At 40.3% G+C, this 17,198-nt stretch overlaps 1 protein-coding gene and 1 non-coding gene across 7 annotated transcripts in view; one reads left to right on the top strand and one right to left on the bottom strand.

Annotated features, from left to right (window-relative positions):
• Positions 1 to 16,989, top strand: part of Fbxo7 (F-box protein 7) — a 28,235-nt gene extending 11,246 nt beyond the window's left edge. For 5 of the 6 annotated variants that reach the window (XM_031348904.1, XM_031348907.1, XM_031348908.1 and 2 more), the window contains 5 exons: positions 1,136 to 1,219; positions 11,443 to 11,538; positions 13,095 to 13,271; positions 15,449 to 15,486; positions 16,390 to 16,989. In XM_031348904.1, coding sequence (XP_031204764.1) covers positions 1,136 to 1,219; positions 11,443 to 11,538; positions 13,095 to 13,271; positions 15,449 to 15,486; positions 16,390 to 16,776 — 782 coding nt within the window. In that variant the 3' untranslated portion in view covers positions 16,777 to 16,989. The remainder of the gene's footprint in view (positions 1 to 1,135; positions 1,220 to 11,442; positions 11,539 to 13,094; positions 13,272 to 15,448; positions 15,487 to 16,389) is intronic. The other variant, XM_031348905.1, reaches the window with a different exon arrangement.
• LOC116076666 lies at positions 6,995 to 7,098 on the bottom strand. Its single transcript, XR_004113063.1, has one exon. It is a non-coding gene; the product is annotated as a U6 spliceosomal RNA (small nuclear RNA).
• Positions 16,990 to 17,198: the final 209 nt, after the last annotated feature.

Genomic DNA, 17,198 nt, shown 5'->3' with positions numbered 1-17,198 from the left:
GATGCTGTTTATTGAGGTCCAGTGTTAGAAAACACTTTTCAACTAAAATTTATTTTAAATGCTAACATTGCATTTTTTATTTTAGAATTAGAAGATAATTTTTGGTTCTCTCATATAATTTTCCCCCATTTCCTTTTAGTTGCCCAGTTCTCTTAGCTATTTGAGCATTCAGCATGTGATGCTGCATGCTTGTCAGGGTGTGACTGATGACATGGAGCTGAGCACTGTCTCTGTTAGTTCCACAATTAGCTTGTAGAGCTTGTAGTTCGGCATTTTGTGCCCAGAGTGGCAGCGGTTTCTGTTTCTGTCTAGTCATCATGATTTATCATATCACACCTGGGAAGAATAACAAATGTGAGGTGGTGAGTTTTACCTCAGTTTCATATAAGTGTACCCAGTGACATGCTGGGTGACATACTACCCTCTCTTCACTAAGTATTTTGGTGGTTTATTAATTTATGTTAATTTGTACTTTAATTATTTGCAGAACAGTGCCTTGCAGGCTCTCACAGTAGCTGCTTATTCCAGGCTCAAGTCTTTGAAAAGGAACAGTGACTTTAAATCTTTCCTTCACCCAGGCATGGCGTGGTGCACATGTGCATGAGCCCATCACTAGCTCTTTCATAAGCTGAGATGAAGTACGCCTTTGTATGCAAAACTAAAATTGAACCCTCTGGTGATGTCAAGAATATTGGTCTTTTGGGTCTAGAAAGCAATGTTGCTGTGAAAACTAGCAGGATCCTGTTAATGAACAAGGATTGACCATTGCCAAGGATTTAAAAAAATGTATAGTGTTTTAGTGACTTCATTAGAAATAATGGTCTTCTGTGCTTGCCTGCTTCTTATTGACCTTGTTGCAGATCTGTCAACTGCTAATGAGCTGCTGTTGGTGATACGTAGTGGGTTATGTATGAAGATGCCTGCTGTATGTAGTCCTTAAAAGGTGGTGTTTGAGGCTGATTACTTCATGCCAGGCTTAGCCTTTGACCCTGCTTTGAGATGAAGAGTGGGCTCAGAGGAGTTTGTTTGGAACAATGTATCAATAGTATATGGAGGCAAGGAAAAAGGGCCTGTACTAAAAAGAGAAGTGATTCAGGAAGTGACGCTTTATTATCTTTCTTTTGTTTATTTACAGCTACAATAAAAATCAACGGTGGGATTAAAAATGTGAAGTCAGTGCAGCTGCAGCCAGGATCCTACGTTTGTGGAGTGGAACCAGGTGATGTAACTCTGAGTTAACTTTTGGAAGGAAGCTTTGAGAGGTTCACTGAAAAACAAAGTCTGATCCTTTCTAAATTAAAGCAAATTCCAAAGCAATGTTGCCTCTAAGAATTCAGGTGTTGAGGGCTCAAGGGTGTAGCTCAGTGGTAGAGCATTTGCCTAGCATGTACAAGGCCCTGGGAGTCACCTCTGCACCATAAATAGAGAGGGAAAAAGGAGAGAATTTGATTATAATTTGAAGAATTTGTTCTTTAGGTCTTTGAGCACTAAGTTAATAGTCATACTATTAAGAACTAACATGGGCATAATTTGTCCCACTGACGTTTGACGCTCCCTTCTGGTTTCTTGTGTTTATTTTTGGAGATCTTTCTACTATGTATTTAACAGAGAAGATCTATGTTTCTTACAAGTAATTCAAAGTGGTTTCTTTTTATTGAATATTAGTAGAGGAAAAACTACTTAACATTTTAAATGTAAATTTGATATAAATGCTACTATTTAAGGAGGTTAGAACTTCCCTAAAATTTGGGTTCTTAGTATGGCGTTGCCGATATTCCATAAAATTATTAATAGAAGTAAGAAAGTCAGGTTTCTCTTTTTACTGTTTTTATTTAAACCTTAATTGTGAGAGACCAGGTGGTCAACAGGAGTGATGGGTGGAGAGAAGAATGAATGATCTTTTCTTTTCTGTTTCATGTTGGGTGTGTACTGTCTCTGTTGTCCTTGTGGTAAATAGTCAGAGGCCATACTAAAAACCCAAATTTTAGGGAAGTTCTAACCTCCTTAAATAGTAGCATTTATATCAAATTTACATTTAAAATGTTAAGTAGTTTTTCCTCTACTAATATTCAATAAAAAAAAAAACCACATTGAATTACTTGTAAGAAACATAGACCTTCTCTGTTAAATACATAGTAGAAAGATCTCCAAAAATAAACACAAGAAACCAGAAGGGAGCGTCAAACGTCAGTGGGACAAATTATGCCCATGTTACTTACGCCTATGCTGAGCAGAGGAGAGGGATGGTGCTCACAGCAGCATCTCTTGGTCAAGCCTGGCTTGATCCAGCCTGCTCCTCTGAAGGGAGATACATTCTTGTGAGTTTAGAGGGAGCTCAGGCCTCAGGAAACTGCTGGAAAGAGGAACAGCACAGTGTGTTCTTACAGTGCTCTCGGGCTGGATGCCCATCCAGATCTTGGCACTAGACCACTCTTTAGTCAGCCTACTATTTCTTTACTGTCACTCCTTTAAGGACTCCTAGCCCCCTTATTCTTTGCCAATCAGTCTTCCCTGTGGAATTTCAGTACCACAAATACACTTCATATGTCAATACTGTAACCTTTTGAGGATTCAGATTAGTACTCCCCAGGAACCAGTTGTTGCCGCTGTAGGGTTACCTTGCCCCTATTGAGAATGTGTGCTAGACTCATAAGTCTCTAAATACGTTTTCTGTCATGATCAGAAGACTTAAAAGTTCCTCAGAACTATGTTTATCTTTGTTCTAGGTAGGAGCTTTCCATGGGATAAATATTTCATACTCCAAAGCTGGTTTCTGCTCATATTCCTAAAGATAAGGAAATAGTTCTAAAGAAGGCTAATCAGTAGAGTAGATCATTTGACTTTTAAAAACAACCTTATTAGGGATATAGCTTGGATTCTTGTTCTTTATCTATTAAATATGGAATAAAGAAATGGAAGGGAGGGAGGAAGTTCTTTCTCTGGAAAAGTTTATAGACTTTAGTAAAGTATTTTTCCTGAAGTACTTTTGTGTTAGGTTCATTTGGCAAATCAGTGTTATTTTATTGTTACTCATAGTTTAAACCCCAGTAGCTCATATTATTCTTCTAAGTCCCTAGTCAAATACTTACAAGAAGATTTTATTTTGTTTGTTAGTTATGGAATTTAAGGAAAAAATGTATTGAAGATTTGAAGAGCAATTCTATGAACCTGACTTTCCTCTACACACTCTGTTGTGTCTGTCATTCTTAGATGATTCAGAGACCATACACACATGAAACACACCACCATGCTTCAACAATGTAAGGAAAGGAAAAATGCCAAAGGAACATTATTGCGAGAAAAATTTAAAGAAAATTGATTTTTCACATTTGAAAAAACACCTTGAACTGAATTGATTTTTTTCATTATTTATTTACTTTACATTCCAATATCAGCCCATCCTCCTTCCAGTCCCCCCTCACATAGCTCCTTCTAACATTACCCCCTTCCCTTCTCTTCTGAGAAAGGTGAGGCTCCCCCCTTCCCGTCCCCCAGGTATCACCACGTCCTGGACCATCAAGCCACTGCAGGACTATGTGGCCCAGTTAGAGGAATGGGATCCACAAACAGGCAGCAGATTCAGGGACCCTAATGAAGACTGAGCTGCACATCGGCTACATATGGGGTGGGGGGCTGTGTCCAGCCCATGCTCATTCTTTGGTTGGTGGTTCTGTCTCTTGAGAGCCCCCTAGGTCCAGGTTAATTCACTCTGTTGGTCTTCCTGTGGAGTCCCTGCCCTCTTTAGGTCCCTCAATCCTTATCCTAACTCTACCATAAGCTCCATCTAATGTTTGACTGTGGCTCTCTGCATCTATTTCCAGAGGCTGAGTGGAGCCTCAGAGGACAGCTATGCCAGGACCCTGTAAGCATAGCAGTATCATGAGCAGTGTCAGGGATCGGTTCTTGCCAGTCTCAGTTTGGGCAGTCACTGGTTGGCCTTTCCCTCTGTCTCTGCTCTATTTTTGTCCCTATACCATCTTGGAGGCAGGACACATTTTGGTTGAAAGTTTTGTGAGTAGATTGGTGTCCTTATCCCTCCATTGGGAGTCCTGCCTGGCTACAGGAGGTGGCTACTTCAGGCTCTGTGTGCCCCACTGCTAGGAGTCTTAGCTAGAGTCACTCCCATAGACTGTCTGGAGCCTCCTGTATCCCAGGTCTCTGGCATGTCCTAGAGATGCCCTCCTTGCCTGCCGATGATTTCCATCTCTCCTCCTCTTATACCTGATCTCTCTGCCCCATTCCCCCAAATTGATTTTTTAAATTGAAACTATGTTTTTTCTCATGTAGTAATCCTGATTATAGTTTCCCTTCTCTCTACTCCCCACCTTCTCTCCTGTCCACTACCTTTCTGTCACATTAGAGAAGAACACACTTCTAAGAGATAACAACCTTGAGCCCTGAGGGGAGGGATTTGATGGTAACATCTTACTTAGCTCTCTCTCTGCAATGTCTGGCTGTGGGTCTCTGCATCTGTTCCCATCTGCTGCTAGAAGAAGCCTCGCTGATGATGACTGGATAAGGCACTGATTGTTGAGTATAACAAAATACCATTAGGAGTTATTTTATTGTAAATTTTATTCATTTTTAAGACTACTAGTGTTTAGTTTTACCCTAGGTCTCTGATTCTTGGTTACTCTAGCAGTGTCAGGTATTGGCTCTGACTCCTTGAGTTGACTTTAAGTCAAATTAGACATTGGTTGGCCACAAGTTCTATGCCACCATTGCCTTAGCATATTTTGTAAGCAGAACAAATTATAGGTCAGAGGTTTTGTGGCCAGGTTGATGTTTATGTTTCTCTTTTGGTAGCCTGCAGAGTTACTTCCTGTACCTACTGTTAACTCTGGAAGGTAGAGGTGAAGGTTCCATGGAGGCACCAGCTTGATTTCTACATGTTCAGTGAGCTGTGAGGTGCTGTCCTCAGCAATGGAGTCCCACTGTCTCTTTTCGGAAAGAACCATCATTGTCTTAGGAACACTCTGGGTTGTTTGGGGTTTTTAATAGAGCACCTTGGCTAACAACTCAACTGAATGTAACCCAGTCTTGATACTGGAAACCTCTCATGGTAATGAGACTTGAGACTCCTATCTCAATTATTAGGGGAACTCAATTAGGACCACCTTCATATATTTTCCAATGCACTAGTTTTTATATCATCCCTCAAATGCTCCTCAATTTTATCTCCTTGTATTCTCTCCCTCTACCCAATTTCCTCTCCCTGTACCCACCAGATCCTCCTGTTCCTGTCCCCTGCCTGTCTCCAGTTTCCCCTTCCCAGGGAGATTCATGAGTCTCCCATAGACCCTTCCTCTGTACTTAACCTCTCTGGGCCTACTTATCGTAGCTTGGTTATCATTTACTTATGGATAATATCCATTTATAAATAAATACATACCACATTTGTTTTTCAGGGTCTGGATTACCTCATTCAGGATGATTTTTTTTCCTAGTTCACTCATTTGCCTGTAAATTTCATGTCTTTTTTTTTTTTTTTTTTTTTTTTTTTTTTTTTTTTTTAGCATTTTTAATACTCATGTGTAAAGGTACAACATTTTATTTTTTCGCATTTATTTATTTTTATCCCAGTCACAGCTTCCCCTCCGTCCTCCACTCCCAGTCCCACTCTCTGCACTTACTTCCCATCCTCTCCTCCCTTTCTCTTGAGAGGAGGAGGGAGGTTTCCCATGCATATCATTCTGCCTTGGCATGTAATGTTACAGTAGGGCTAGCTGCATCTTCTCCTACTGAGGCAAGACAAGGCAGTCCAGTTGAGGAAAAGGGATCTAAAGACAGGCAGCAGAGTCAGAGACAGCCCTGGGTCCTAAATGAAGACCAAGCTACACATCTGTTACATATGTGTAGGGGGCATAGGTCTTTTTTTAAACATGCTCTGTGGTTAGTGGCTCAGTCTCTTTCAGCCCCTATGGGCCTAGGTTAGTTGATTTTGTAGGGTTACTTGTGGTGACCTTGACCTCTTTGGTTCCTTCAATCCTTCCTTCCCCTCTTCCACAAGATTCCCCAAGCTCCACATGATGTTTGGTTGTGGAGTCTGCATCTGTTTCCATCAGCTGCTGGGTGAAGCCTCGCAGATGACAGTTATGCTAGGCTCCTGTCTGCAAGCCTAGCAGAGTGTCATTAACAGTGTCAGAAGTGAACTCACTCTCATGGTCTAGGTCTCAAGCTGGGCAGTCATTGGTTATTCTTTCCTTCAGTTTCTACTCCATCTTTGCACCTGCACTTGCTGTAGGCAGGACAAATTGTAGGTCAAAGTTTTTGTGGCTGGGTTGGTGTCCCAGTCCCTTCGTTGAAAGTTTTGCCTGGTAACAGGAGGTGGCCTTTTCAGGTTCCTTATCCCCAATTGCTAGTAGCCTTAGCTAGGGAGCACCCCTCAAGGATTCCTGGGACTTTCCATTGTCCTAGGAACAGCTAGAAACAGCTCACCCCAGAGATGCCCCCACACCAATTCCAGTTCTCTCTCTCTCTCCATCCTCCCTACACTTGAACCTCTTCTTTCCTCCTCACCTCTTCTCTCACCCAGACCCCTCCCTCTGTCTACCTCCATATCTATTTTATTTCCCCTTCTCTGTGAGGTTCAAGCATCCTTGGGCTCTCCTTGTTACTTAGCTTCTTTGTGTCTAGATTGTAACATGGTTATCCTGTCCTTTATGGCTAATATCTTCTTATCAGCAAGAACATACCATGCTGTCTTTCTAGGTCTGGGTTACCTCACTTAGGATGATCTTTTCTAATTCTATCTATTTGCCTGCAAATTCCATGATGACATTGTTTTTAATAGTTCAGTAATATTCCATTGTGTAAATGTTGTTTATTCATTCCCTGGTTGAGGGACATCTAGGTTTCCAGTTTTTGCCTATTATGAATAAAGCTGCTATGAACGTAGTTGAGCAAATGTCCTTGTGGCATGGTGGGGCATCTTTTGGGTTTACGCACAGGAGTGGTATAGCTGAGTTTTGAGTTAGAACTATTCCCAATTTTCAAAAATATGGAATGCTTCACAAATTTGGCTATCATTCTTGCATAGGGGCCATGTTAATCTCTGTAGTATTCCAATTTTAGTATATGTGCTGTTGAAATGAGCACATACCACATTTTCTTTATCTCTTTTTTGGAAGAGGAACATCTAGATTATTTCCAATTTCTGCCTCCTTTGAATAAAGCTACAATGAGCATAGTTGAGCAAGTGTCTTTGTGCTAGGATGGAGCATCCTTTGGGTAGATGCCCAAGAGTGGTGTAGCTGGATCTTGAGGTAGATCGATAGTTTTCTGAGGAAATGCTATATTGATTTCCATAGTGGCTGTGTAAGTTTGTGTTCCCACCAACAATGGATGAGTGTTCTCCTTGCTCCACACTAGTGAGCTGTCACTAGTGTTACTGATCTTAGCAATTCTGACAGGTCTAAGATGGAATCTCAAAGTAGTTTTGACTTGCATTTCCCTGATGGCTAAGAATGTTGAACATTTCTTTGATTGTTTCTCAGCCATTTGAGATTTCTTTAATTGGGGTATGATTTAGATCTGTACCCCAATATCTATCTATCTGTCTGTCTGTCTATCTATCTATCTATCTATCTATCTACCTACCTACCTACCTACCTACCTACCTACCTACCTACCTATCTATCTATCTATCTATCTATCTATCTATCTATCTATCTATCTTATCTTTGTTGTTGAGTGATATAGTCCTGGCTGTCTTAGAATTCACTTTTTAGACCAGACTGGCTTTGAACTCAGATCCATTTGCCTCTGCCTCCTGAGTGCTGGGATTAAAGGTAGGTGTCACAATGCCTGGCTGCCTGTACCCCATTTTAAAATTAAGATTATTTGGTTTTGTGATATCTAGTTTCTTGGGTTCTTTATAGATTTTGGATATTAGTCCTCTTTCAAATGTGGAGTTGGTCTTTTTTGATTAGAAGACTTTTAATGACTGCTTCTATTTCACTAGGGGTTTATTGTTTATCTGATCTTGACTTAACTTTGGTAAGTGGTACCTATGGAGAAAATTGTGCATTTCTTTTAGAGTTTCCAATTTGATAGAACACAGGTTTTTAAAGTATGTACTTACACATCTTTGGAATTCGTCAGTGTCTATTATGTCCCCTTTCTTGTTTCTGATTTTATTACTTTGTATATTCTGTCTTATTTAGTTATTTGGTAAGGGTTTGTCTGTCTTGTTGGTTTTCTTCTTCTAATTTTTTTTTTTTTTTTTTAGACAGGGTTTCTCTGTATAGCCCTGGTTGTTCTGGAACTCACTCTGTAGACCAGGCTGGCCTAGAACTCAAAAACCCGCCTGCCTCTGCCTCCCTGTGCTGGGATTTTCTTAAAGAACCCTTTTGGGTGTGCTTGCTTTTTCTAGATTTTTCAGGTGAGCTGTTAAATTGTTAATATGAGATCTCCAACTTTTTTTTTTTAATGAATTCCAGAAAGTCTTAACTTTCTTTTTTTCATTCTGTCTTGACCCGTTTTTCATTCAGTAGAGAGTTGTTCAGTTTCCATGAGTTTGTAAGCTTTATGTTGTTTTTGTTGTTGTTATCACTAATCCATGGTGGTCTGATTCATGGCAGGGAATTATTTCAGTTTTTTTGTGTCTATTGAGACTTGCTCTTTGTATGAGGTAAATTTTGCAGAAAGTTCCATGAGGTGCTGAGAAGAAGGTATTTTTTTGTGTGTTTGGGTGAAATGTTCTGTAAATATCTGTTAGGTCTGTTTGGTTCATAACATTTGTTAAATCCAGCATTTTTCTGTTTGGTTTTTGTCTAGATAAATTGTCAATTGATAAGTGTGGGTATTGAAGTCTCCCCTTATTGGTGTGTAAGGGTCAATATATGATTTAAGCTGTAGTAGTGTTTCTTTTCACAATTTTGGCTGTCTTTGTGCTTGGGCATAGATGTTAAGAACTGAAATGTCATTTTGGTGGATTTTGTTTTTCTTTTTTGATGAGTATGTAGTGTCCTTCCCCATCTCTTTTGATTATTTTTGGTTTGAAGTGTATTTTGTTAAGATATTAAAATGGCTACACCAGCTTGTTTCTTAGGTCCATTTGCTTAGTATATTTTTATTTTCCAACCCTTTACCTGAAGTAATATCTTTTCTTTATATTGAAGTATATTTCTTGGATATAATAGGATCAGAGATCTTGTTTTCACATCCATTCTATTAGTCTGTGTCTTTTATTGAAGAAATTGAGACCATTGAAATTGAGGAAGATCAGTGACCAATGATCATTTGATTCCTGTTATTGTTTTTGTTTTTGTTTTCAGTGGTGGTTATATCGGGTATGCATGCATGTGTGTGTGTGTGTACATGTATGCACACTTGATTTTTTTTTTTTTTTTGCTGGTGTGAGATTTTTTTTTTTCCCCTGTTTTCATGAGTGTAGTTAACCTTCTCAGGAGGGAAGTTTTCCTTCTAGCACCTTTTGTAGGTTGGATTTGTAGATAAATACTGTTTACATTTGGCTTTATCATTGATTATCTTATTTTCTCCATCTTTGGTGAATGAAAGTTTAGCCGGGTGTAATAGGGCTGGCATCTCTGGTCTTTTAGGCATATTTACTCAGGACCTTCTGACTTTTAGAATCTCCATTAAGAAGTCAGTTGTAATTCTAATAGGCCTGCCTTTATATGTTACTTGGTCTTTTTTCCTTGTAGCTTTTAATATTCATTCTTTGTTCTGTATGTTTAGTGTTTTCATTATTATGTGGTGAGGTGACTTTGTTTTCTGGCCCAATCCATTTGGTGTTCTGTATGTTTCTACCTTTATAGACATTTCTTTCTTTAAGTTAGGGAATTTTCTTCTACAATTTTACTAAAAATATTTTCTGTACCGTAGAGCTGGGATTCTTCTACTTCTTCTATTCCTGTTATTGTTAGGTGTGGCCTTTTCATAGTGTTCCAGATTTCCAGCATGTTTTGTCTAAGGAATTTTTTTTTTTTAACATTTTCTTTGAGCAATGTATCCATGGATTAGCTCTTCTGTCTCATGTTCTGTTGGTTATGCTTGCATCTGCAGTTCCTGTTAGCATTCCTAAATTTTTTAATTCCAGAATTCTCTCACTTGATATATTCTTTATTGCTTCTAATTCTTCTTTCTAGTCTTGAGCAGTTTTACTCTTTTCCTTCCACTGTCTGTATTTTCTTAGCTTTCCTTAAAGAAATTATTTATTTCCTCCAGTTGTTTGTTTGTTTTCTCTTGAGTTTGTTTGTTTGTTTGTTTGGTTTTTTGGTTTTTTGGTTTTTCCGAGACAGGGTTTCTCTATATAGCCCTGGCTGTCCTGGAGCTCACTCTGTAGACCAGGCTGGCCTCGAACTCAGAAATCCACCTGCCTCTGCCTCCCAAGTGCTGGGATTAAAGGCGTGCGCCACCACACCCGGCTTTTGAGTTTGTTTAAAGGACCTCTATCATCATTCTGTACTTGGTTTTCAGGCTGTCTGTGCGTGCTTCAGCTATGTTGGAATAATCAGGGCCTGCTGTGGCAGGTAGCTGGGCTCTGGTGGAGACATACTTCACTCACTGTTCATTCACTTTACAGCTTGTAATCCATCATCCGGGGAAATGAGGGTAGGAACTCAAGGCTGTAGCCTGGAGGCAAGAATTGACGCAGAACCCATAGAGGAATGCTGCTTACTTCCCTGTTCCATAGTTTGTTCACTCAGCCCCAGGGGTGACACCACCCATAGTGAGCTGGGCCCCACGTCAATCCAGAAAATACACCACAGGCCAGTCTGATGGGGGCATTTTCTCAGTTGGGGTTCCCTTTTCTAAAATTACTGTAGCTTATTTTAAGTTGGCATAAACCAGCACAGATGGCTATTTTGTAATTGTAGATACTTAGAAAAATGAGTATTTTGGATCGCCCGATCCATAGTTAGCTTTTGTACCCTTCTAGCCTCATCACTCCTGGGACTGAGGATAGACTCTCTACCATGCTTTTAGAAAGGGTGAAGTGCTAACTTTCTCTTATGGTTTCTCTTGGGGGAAACTGCTGATGTGAGAGATGGAGAGCTGGCCAACACTGCTTTGATACATGTTTGTTGTGTGATAGGTACTGCCCCTTTCTTGGGCTTCATGCTGCATAAGAACATTTCTACACTGCATAGTGCCCAGAACAGACTGTTAGCTAGTTGGTAAATCTTGATAGTGTGTACAGACCCCCCAGGCTTTTCTCTGTAGTCTCAGAGCTTTATTTGAGTTTATTTACTATTACTTTGACATGAATTTTTGCACCTGAGACTGACTTTTGTCAGTCATGCGCTGTGCCTCCTCTTTTAAGGATTTTGATTTCCCTTCCTTTGTAGGAGTTACTCATGAATATTTAACAATATATAAAACAATGTTTAATATTTGTTTGGCAGAACTGGAAGACAGATGCCACTCCAGGTTTTTCTATTTGGTTTTGACTTCTACTTTGTAAAAACACTCTAGGGGAAAGTGCAGCCAAAGTGTACAAAGATCTGAAGAAGCTCTCTCGTCTCTTCAAAGACCAGCTGGTATATCCTCTTCTGGCTTTCACACGACAAGGTGAGGAGATACGGTGAATTGTTACTGCTGAGTGACTGAAAGAGTGGCCAGAGCTCAGTGTTACAGAGCTCTCCCATTAACTCTGAGGTCTGACTTGCCTTTCTCCCTTCTACTGAATTCTGCTTTTGAGTCACTGCAGTATTGTGTTCCTTCAGTATTACCCACTTTCTCTTTGTACATTTGCCTAGAACCTTTTTTTATTCTTTCTTCTGAGACAGCTTTATCTCACTGTGTAGCCCTGGGAGTCATCTGACTTGTTATGTAGCCCAGGCTTTGCCTTGAATTTGTGATCCTTCTGGCTCAGCTTCCCTGCCACACCTGGATTCCATGGCAGTGTTTGCACTCACTGTTCCTTAGTGGTTGACATGATTTCTTTTCAGTGTAAGGTTGTGACTTGAAGGTAAGGAATGTGTCTTAATCAGTTTTGTATCTCATTTTTCTGTCCCATAATAGGCCAGATAAATAAATAAAATTTATATGTAGCATATAAAATGAGTGTTTTCCTTAAAATTTTATTATATTTATTTAGTGTCTGAGTGAGTAAATGTGTGTATATATGTGTGTGTGAGTGAGTGAATGTGTGTGTGTATATATATATGTGTGTGAGTGAGTGTGTATGTATATGGGTTTGTGTATATGTGTGTATATATGTGTGTGTATATGTGTGCATGTATGTGAACATGTGTTCACATGTGCATTTGGGTCACTATGCAGGACATGTGTGTGGAGGTCAGAGGACAACTTACAAGAATTGATTCTTTTTTTGCATTATATGGTCTCAGAAAATTGAGCTCAGGTCATCCTTAATGGCAGGCACCTTTATCTGCTAAGTCATAATTGGCTCACATTTTAAAAAAATGCATCTTAAAAATTAAAAAAAAAAAACCATGTGTATGAGTAATTTGCTTGTAGGTATGTGTGTTCCATGTGTGCTTGCAGCGCTGGCAGAGGTCAGAAGAGAGCAGTTGGAACCCCTGAAAATGGAGTTAGAGATGGTGGTGATCCACCACGTGGTGCAGGGAAACAAACCTGCATGCTCTGCAAGAGCAGCAGTAAGTGCTCTTGACTGCTGAGCTTCTCTCCAGCCTTACTGTGTTCATTGTTTGGAAGCAGCGCTTATGGGGCACTAGGTATTTTTACATTGCTGATGTTGAATATTAGTAACTTTAAACTAGATTTTACTGTGGATATTTTATGGAGGATGAAATTGTTATTTAGCAGGCTTTATATTTTTCAGAAGATCTTTTATAAGTCAGCTTTCTCTCTTTGTGTCATAGTGAGGCACTTATTTCTAGTCCTGTGCATGTGTGGGTTTGCGTTGGTGTAGTGACCTGCATAAGGAGCGCCCATGTCAGAGCCCAGCTACGTGCTGCCAGTTCTCAGAAGATTCAGTGCTGAAGTTCAGGGTATTGCAGAGAGTGAGTCAAGTGAAGCGTGATGGTAATGGTTGAAAGTAGTTACAGAGAAAGCTGATGGTCAAGACCAGAGAAGCCGTGACAGCTTTTGGTGTTGTTCTTCTTTAGTCAGTAACTCCTGTTGCTCCTTTTCTCATCCAGTATTGAACCTTCCAGATGTGTTTGGGCTGGTTGTCCTTCCATTGGAGCTGAAACTACGCATCTTCCGACTTTTGGATGTTCATTCTGTCCTGGCTCTGTCTGCAGTCTGCCATGACCTCCTCATTGCATCAAATGACCCACTGCTGTGGAGGTGTTTGTACCTGCGGGATTTTCGAGGTGATGTACATAATGATGGAAATTTACATAATGGTGGAGAAAAAAAGGCTCTTTGTCATGGTTGCCATAGTGTTACTCAGCTGGCTAAAGTTTTTAAGTATAGGTTTTTTTCCTTACTGCTTTGGTCTGCAGCTTTTTTTTTTTTTTTTTTTTTTTTTTTTTTTTTTAATTTTTAAAGTTTTTATTTAATTTTTTTTAACACTCCAGATTTTATTCCCTTCCCAGTCCCCCCTCTGACTGTTCCACATCCCATAACAACCCTCATCCTCTGTCTCCCTCCACAAGGATGTCCCTTTTCCTGGTCAGCAGCTTGTTAAGGAGTAGCTTTTGAGGAAAGAAGCTCTAGGCTTCCTGATGCTGGCCTGTGCCAAAAACACTATCTGTGCACTTTTTCATATTTTCTGCAATACAACCCTTTAGTCGCAATAAACTATTATGTCAGGATAAAATAGAAGACCACAGAGCATTTTCAGTCTCTTAAATGAACCACACTGCTTGCCACTGCCTCGGGACCAGGGTCACCCTCAGTGTGCTGCTTGTGGTGGTCACAGTGGTAACTGGTGGTCACTGCAGCAGTGATGAGGTGCTGGGCCTTGTGTACCACCATTTCCAGATCAAGGCCAGAGGAGCCTGGCTGTGAGCCTCTCTCTTTGAGGACTGACATTCTGTTATCTTTGAAGCTGGTGTTTCAACTGTAGGGTGGGTCATGAAATTGACAAAACAGGCAGTGAGCAACAGAACTACAGTCGAAATTCGAGTGGGCTTTTTGCACTGTGCTGCATATACTTTCTGTGTGTTTCCTGTCAAAAACATTTTAGTGAAAATGTGCATATGCTGTTAACATACTACCTTAGCTGTGGAAACCTGGTGGGTAGACTCCCCCCCACCCCAATAGAATATCATGGAGTCATTTAGTCTTAAAATTGGGCAGTTGTTCTTTAAGAAGAAGTATGAGTGACCTTGTGTCCTTCCTTTTTGCCCTTACATCCCAAACTTAAGGAGTTTGTGATAGTAGGTAACAGTGTGATACAAAACGAAAATCATAGTTAGAAAGAAAAGACAGGGCTGGGGATGTGGCTGAGTTGGTAGAGTACTTGCCTGGCATATATGGAGCCCCGGTTTCCATCTCCAGCCTTGTATAAACCAGGAATGGTGTAAGCCTGTAATCCCAGCATGTGAGAGGCTGAGGCAGGAAGGCTGCTGTAATTCTTAAGTTAGTCTGTGTCCCTGTAAAACCTTATATTACAGATAAGTAATTAAAAAAAAGACATAGTGGTCAACATACATGGAACAACTGACAAAAAGCGGGCAGTAGTATAAAATCATACAAGGGGAGCAAATGCCCCTTCACCTGTGCATTTAAATGCCTTTGGTCTAGTTCATTTCTAATTGTAGGTCACAGCTCCTTAGTCAGCTGTTTTGTATAAAATTGTATGGGGTTGGAACAGTGGTTCGCAGCCTTCCTAATCTTGCAGCCCTCATGATATGGTGATCCCACCACCATAAAATTATTTCTGTTGCTACTTTATGACTGTCATTGTGCTACAGTTATAAGTCATAATATAAATATTTGTGTTTTCCGATGGTCTTAGGAGACCCCTGTGAAAGGGTTAACTCCCAAAGGGGTCATGAACCAACGAGTTGAGGACCACTGGGCTAGAGCTGTCATTAACTTCAAAGCTAGTTAATAACTTGTAGAGAAGACATGGCCAGCTTTTTCCTAAACTCATTAGACTTGAAGTTGATTGACTTTTTCCTCATTTCATTATTGAAGTATACTTACAGTAGTTCTTTGTATGCTCATATGCTTTGGTGGGCAGAAAACGTGTAACCTACCTATAGAAGAAAGTCTGCTCAGTTTGACTTCAGGAATGAACGTGGGCTATAATCCAGATAGTTAAGAGATGCTGTTAGGCCAGGTCAGTATAACTCAAGGCATGGCTTAGAAGCAGCTGGCACACCTTCATGAACCTGGGGCGGAAGACACATGCTGTCCCACAGTGTCCTGAGGGCTCACTGCTTATCATTAGGTAGTGTATGTAGTAGTGAAGCCCACTTGACTTACTGTAGAAGTAACGGTGTACAGTGTGTGCATACAGACGCCCCATGTCTGGACTGCTTGATATTGGATGCGTGAAGTGGTTTGTAACAATCTACATTTTGTTTTACTTTCTCAGATGGTACTGTCAGAGGTCCTGACACAGATTGGAAAGAAGTAGGTATTTTTAAATATGAAGTCTAATGTTTATGATTCAAATAACTAGTGAGTCAAGATTGAAAGGTTTCTTTTTACTTTTAGTGTGATACGATAAAGTCAGTTAAAATTAAATTTATTGTTAAATGTATTAAATATTGGTAATGAAAATGTCTTTAATTTTAGGCTTAGTCTTTTCTTTCAAAGAAAAGTCAATACATTTCTCATTGAAATATAACAAGGATTTTTTCACAATAATTTTGTTGTATTTGGGTAATCTAAATCTTTTAGTATTCTACATTGTGAAAAGAATAAGATACATGGTTTTATTTGCAGAATGTGACTATAAAAATCACTGATAGGCCTGAGGAAAATTCTTTGGGATGAAGGACTGAAGAAAAAATAACTGAATGAAAGCCCTCAGCTGCTTGCGGAATGTACAGCGTTGTTCTTGAGCCTACGTCCTGCCCTTTAAAATAGTCACTAGTGTATGCTTTAAATCGAAATCCACTACGGATGGAAAACAAGATGTTGCCTATAGTACCTAAATGTTACTTATGGCATGATGTTTACAACAAATCCTTAAATTGCATGCTCAGAAAGGTTCACCTAAACCTATGTTAGCCATGGAGTGCTAAAAATATATGCCGCTGAGTTTTCCCTGTTTTGGGCTTATTGATACCTCAGATTAGACAGTCACTTTGTAGCAAAGTACTTAAAGATCAGAGCTCATTTGGCACTGCATCTCAAGTCAAGGCTCTTCATGTGGAGAAGCTGGCAACCATTCTTTTATGTGTCTGCCTTGTTTGCATAGAGTAGGAGAAAGAAAAATACAGATGAACTAATGCAGTGAAGCAGCTTAGAGCTTGAGACGACCTCCACTACTCACCCTATCTTGTCTCTCTCCCTCTGGTCTTTCTACAGTTGTATAGAAAGAAGCACATACAAAGAAAAGAGTCTCAGAGGATGCGGCATGCAATGTTCCTACCATCAGCCCACCCTAGCCCATTTTGTCCCATTCCCGTCTACCCCAGGACCTACTTTCCCACCTCTCTGCTTCCTCCAGGAATCATTGGTGGTGAATATGATGAGAGGCCGATATTGCCTAGTGTTGGGGACCCAGTCACCTCACTCATCCCAAGGCCTGGGGAGCCTCCTAGCCAGTTCCGTCCACTCAGACCACGTTTTGATCCTGTTGACCCACTTCCAGGACCTCACTGCCTCTTGCCAGGAAGAGCTATCCCCAACAACAGATTTCCCTTCAGACCCGGCAGGGGTAGGTCAACTGACAGCCGGCTACCATTCCTGTGACCAGTTTGGAGATTATATGGAAACTATGGATGCTGTTTCCTTGGATGCTGATCTCTGCTGTCAGTCTCTAGTTCTGTGGGCACCAAAGACAAGGTTGCCCAAAGAGGGGTTAGCTTGGGAATAGGTGACTGCCGGTCTCCGCTGGATTCACCTCTGGGGTAAATTGTGGTTTTGATAATGTTCTGTGTTATATTAATAAAAGTAAAAATCGTATGGCGGACTTGACTTTTGTTAAGGATATATTTAGTAGAAAACCTTAGTCACACTGTTAATTTGTATATTTGAAATTCTCAGGGTGCTTCTCAAGTGTGCAGAGGTGGTTGGTTATAGGAAGTGGTTCTCAGTCGGGTGAAAGCTCAACTTATGTCATGATAAAAGTGGAACCAGTTTGCTTGAACTTGGAGTGAGCCCAAGCCCATCCT

Source organism: Mastomys coucha, unplaced genomic scaffold, assembly GCF_008632895.1.
Source record: "Mastomys coucha isolate ucsf_1 unplaced genomic scaffold, UCSF_Mcou_1 pScaffold4, whole genome shotgun sequence".
Lineage (NCBI taxonomy): Eukaryota > Metazoa > Chordata > Mammalia > Rodentia > Muridae > Mastomys > Mastomys coucha.
Note: the sequence above shows the minus strand (reverse complement) of the source record. Positions and strands in the feature narration are given on the sequence as shown.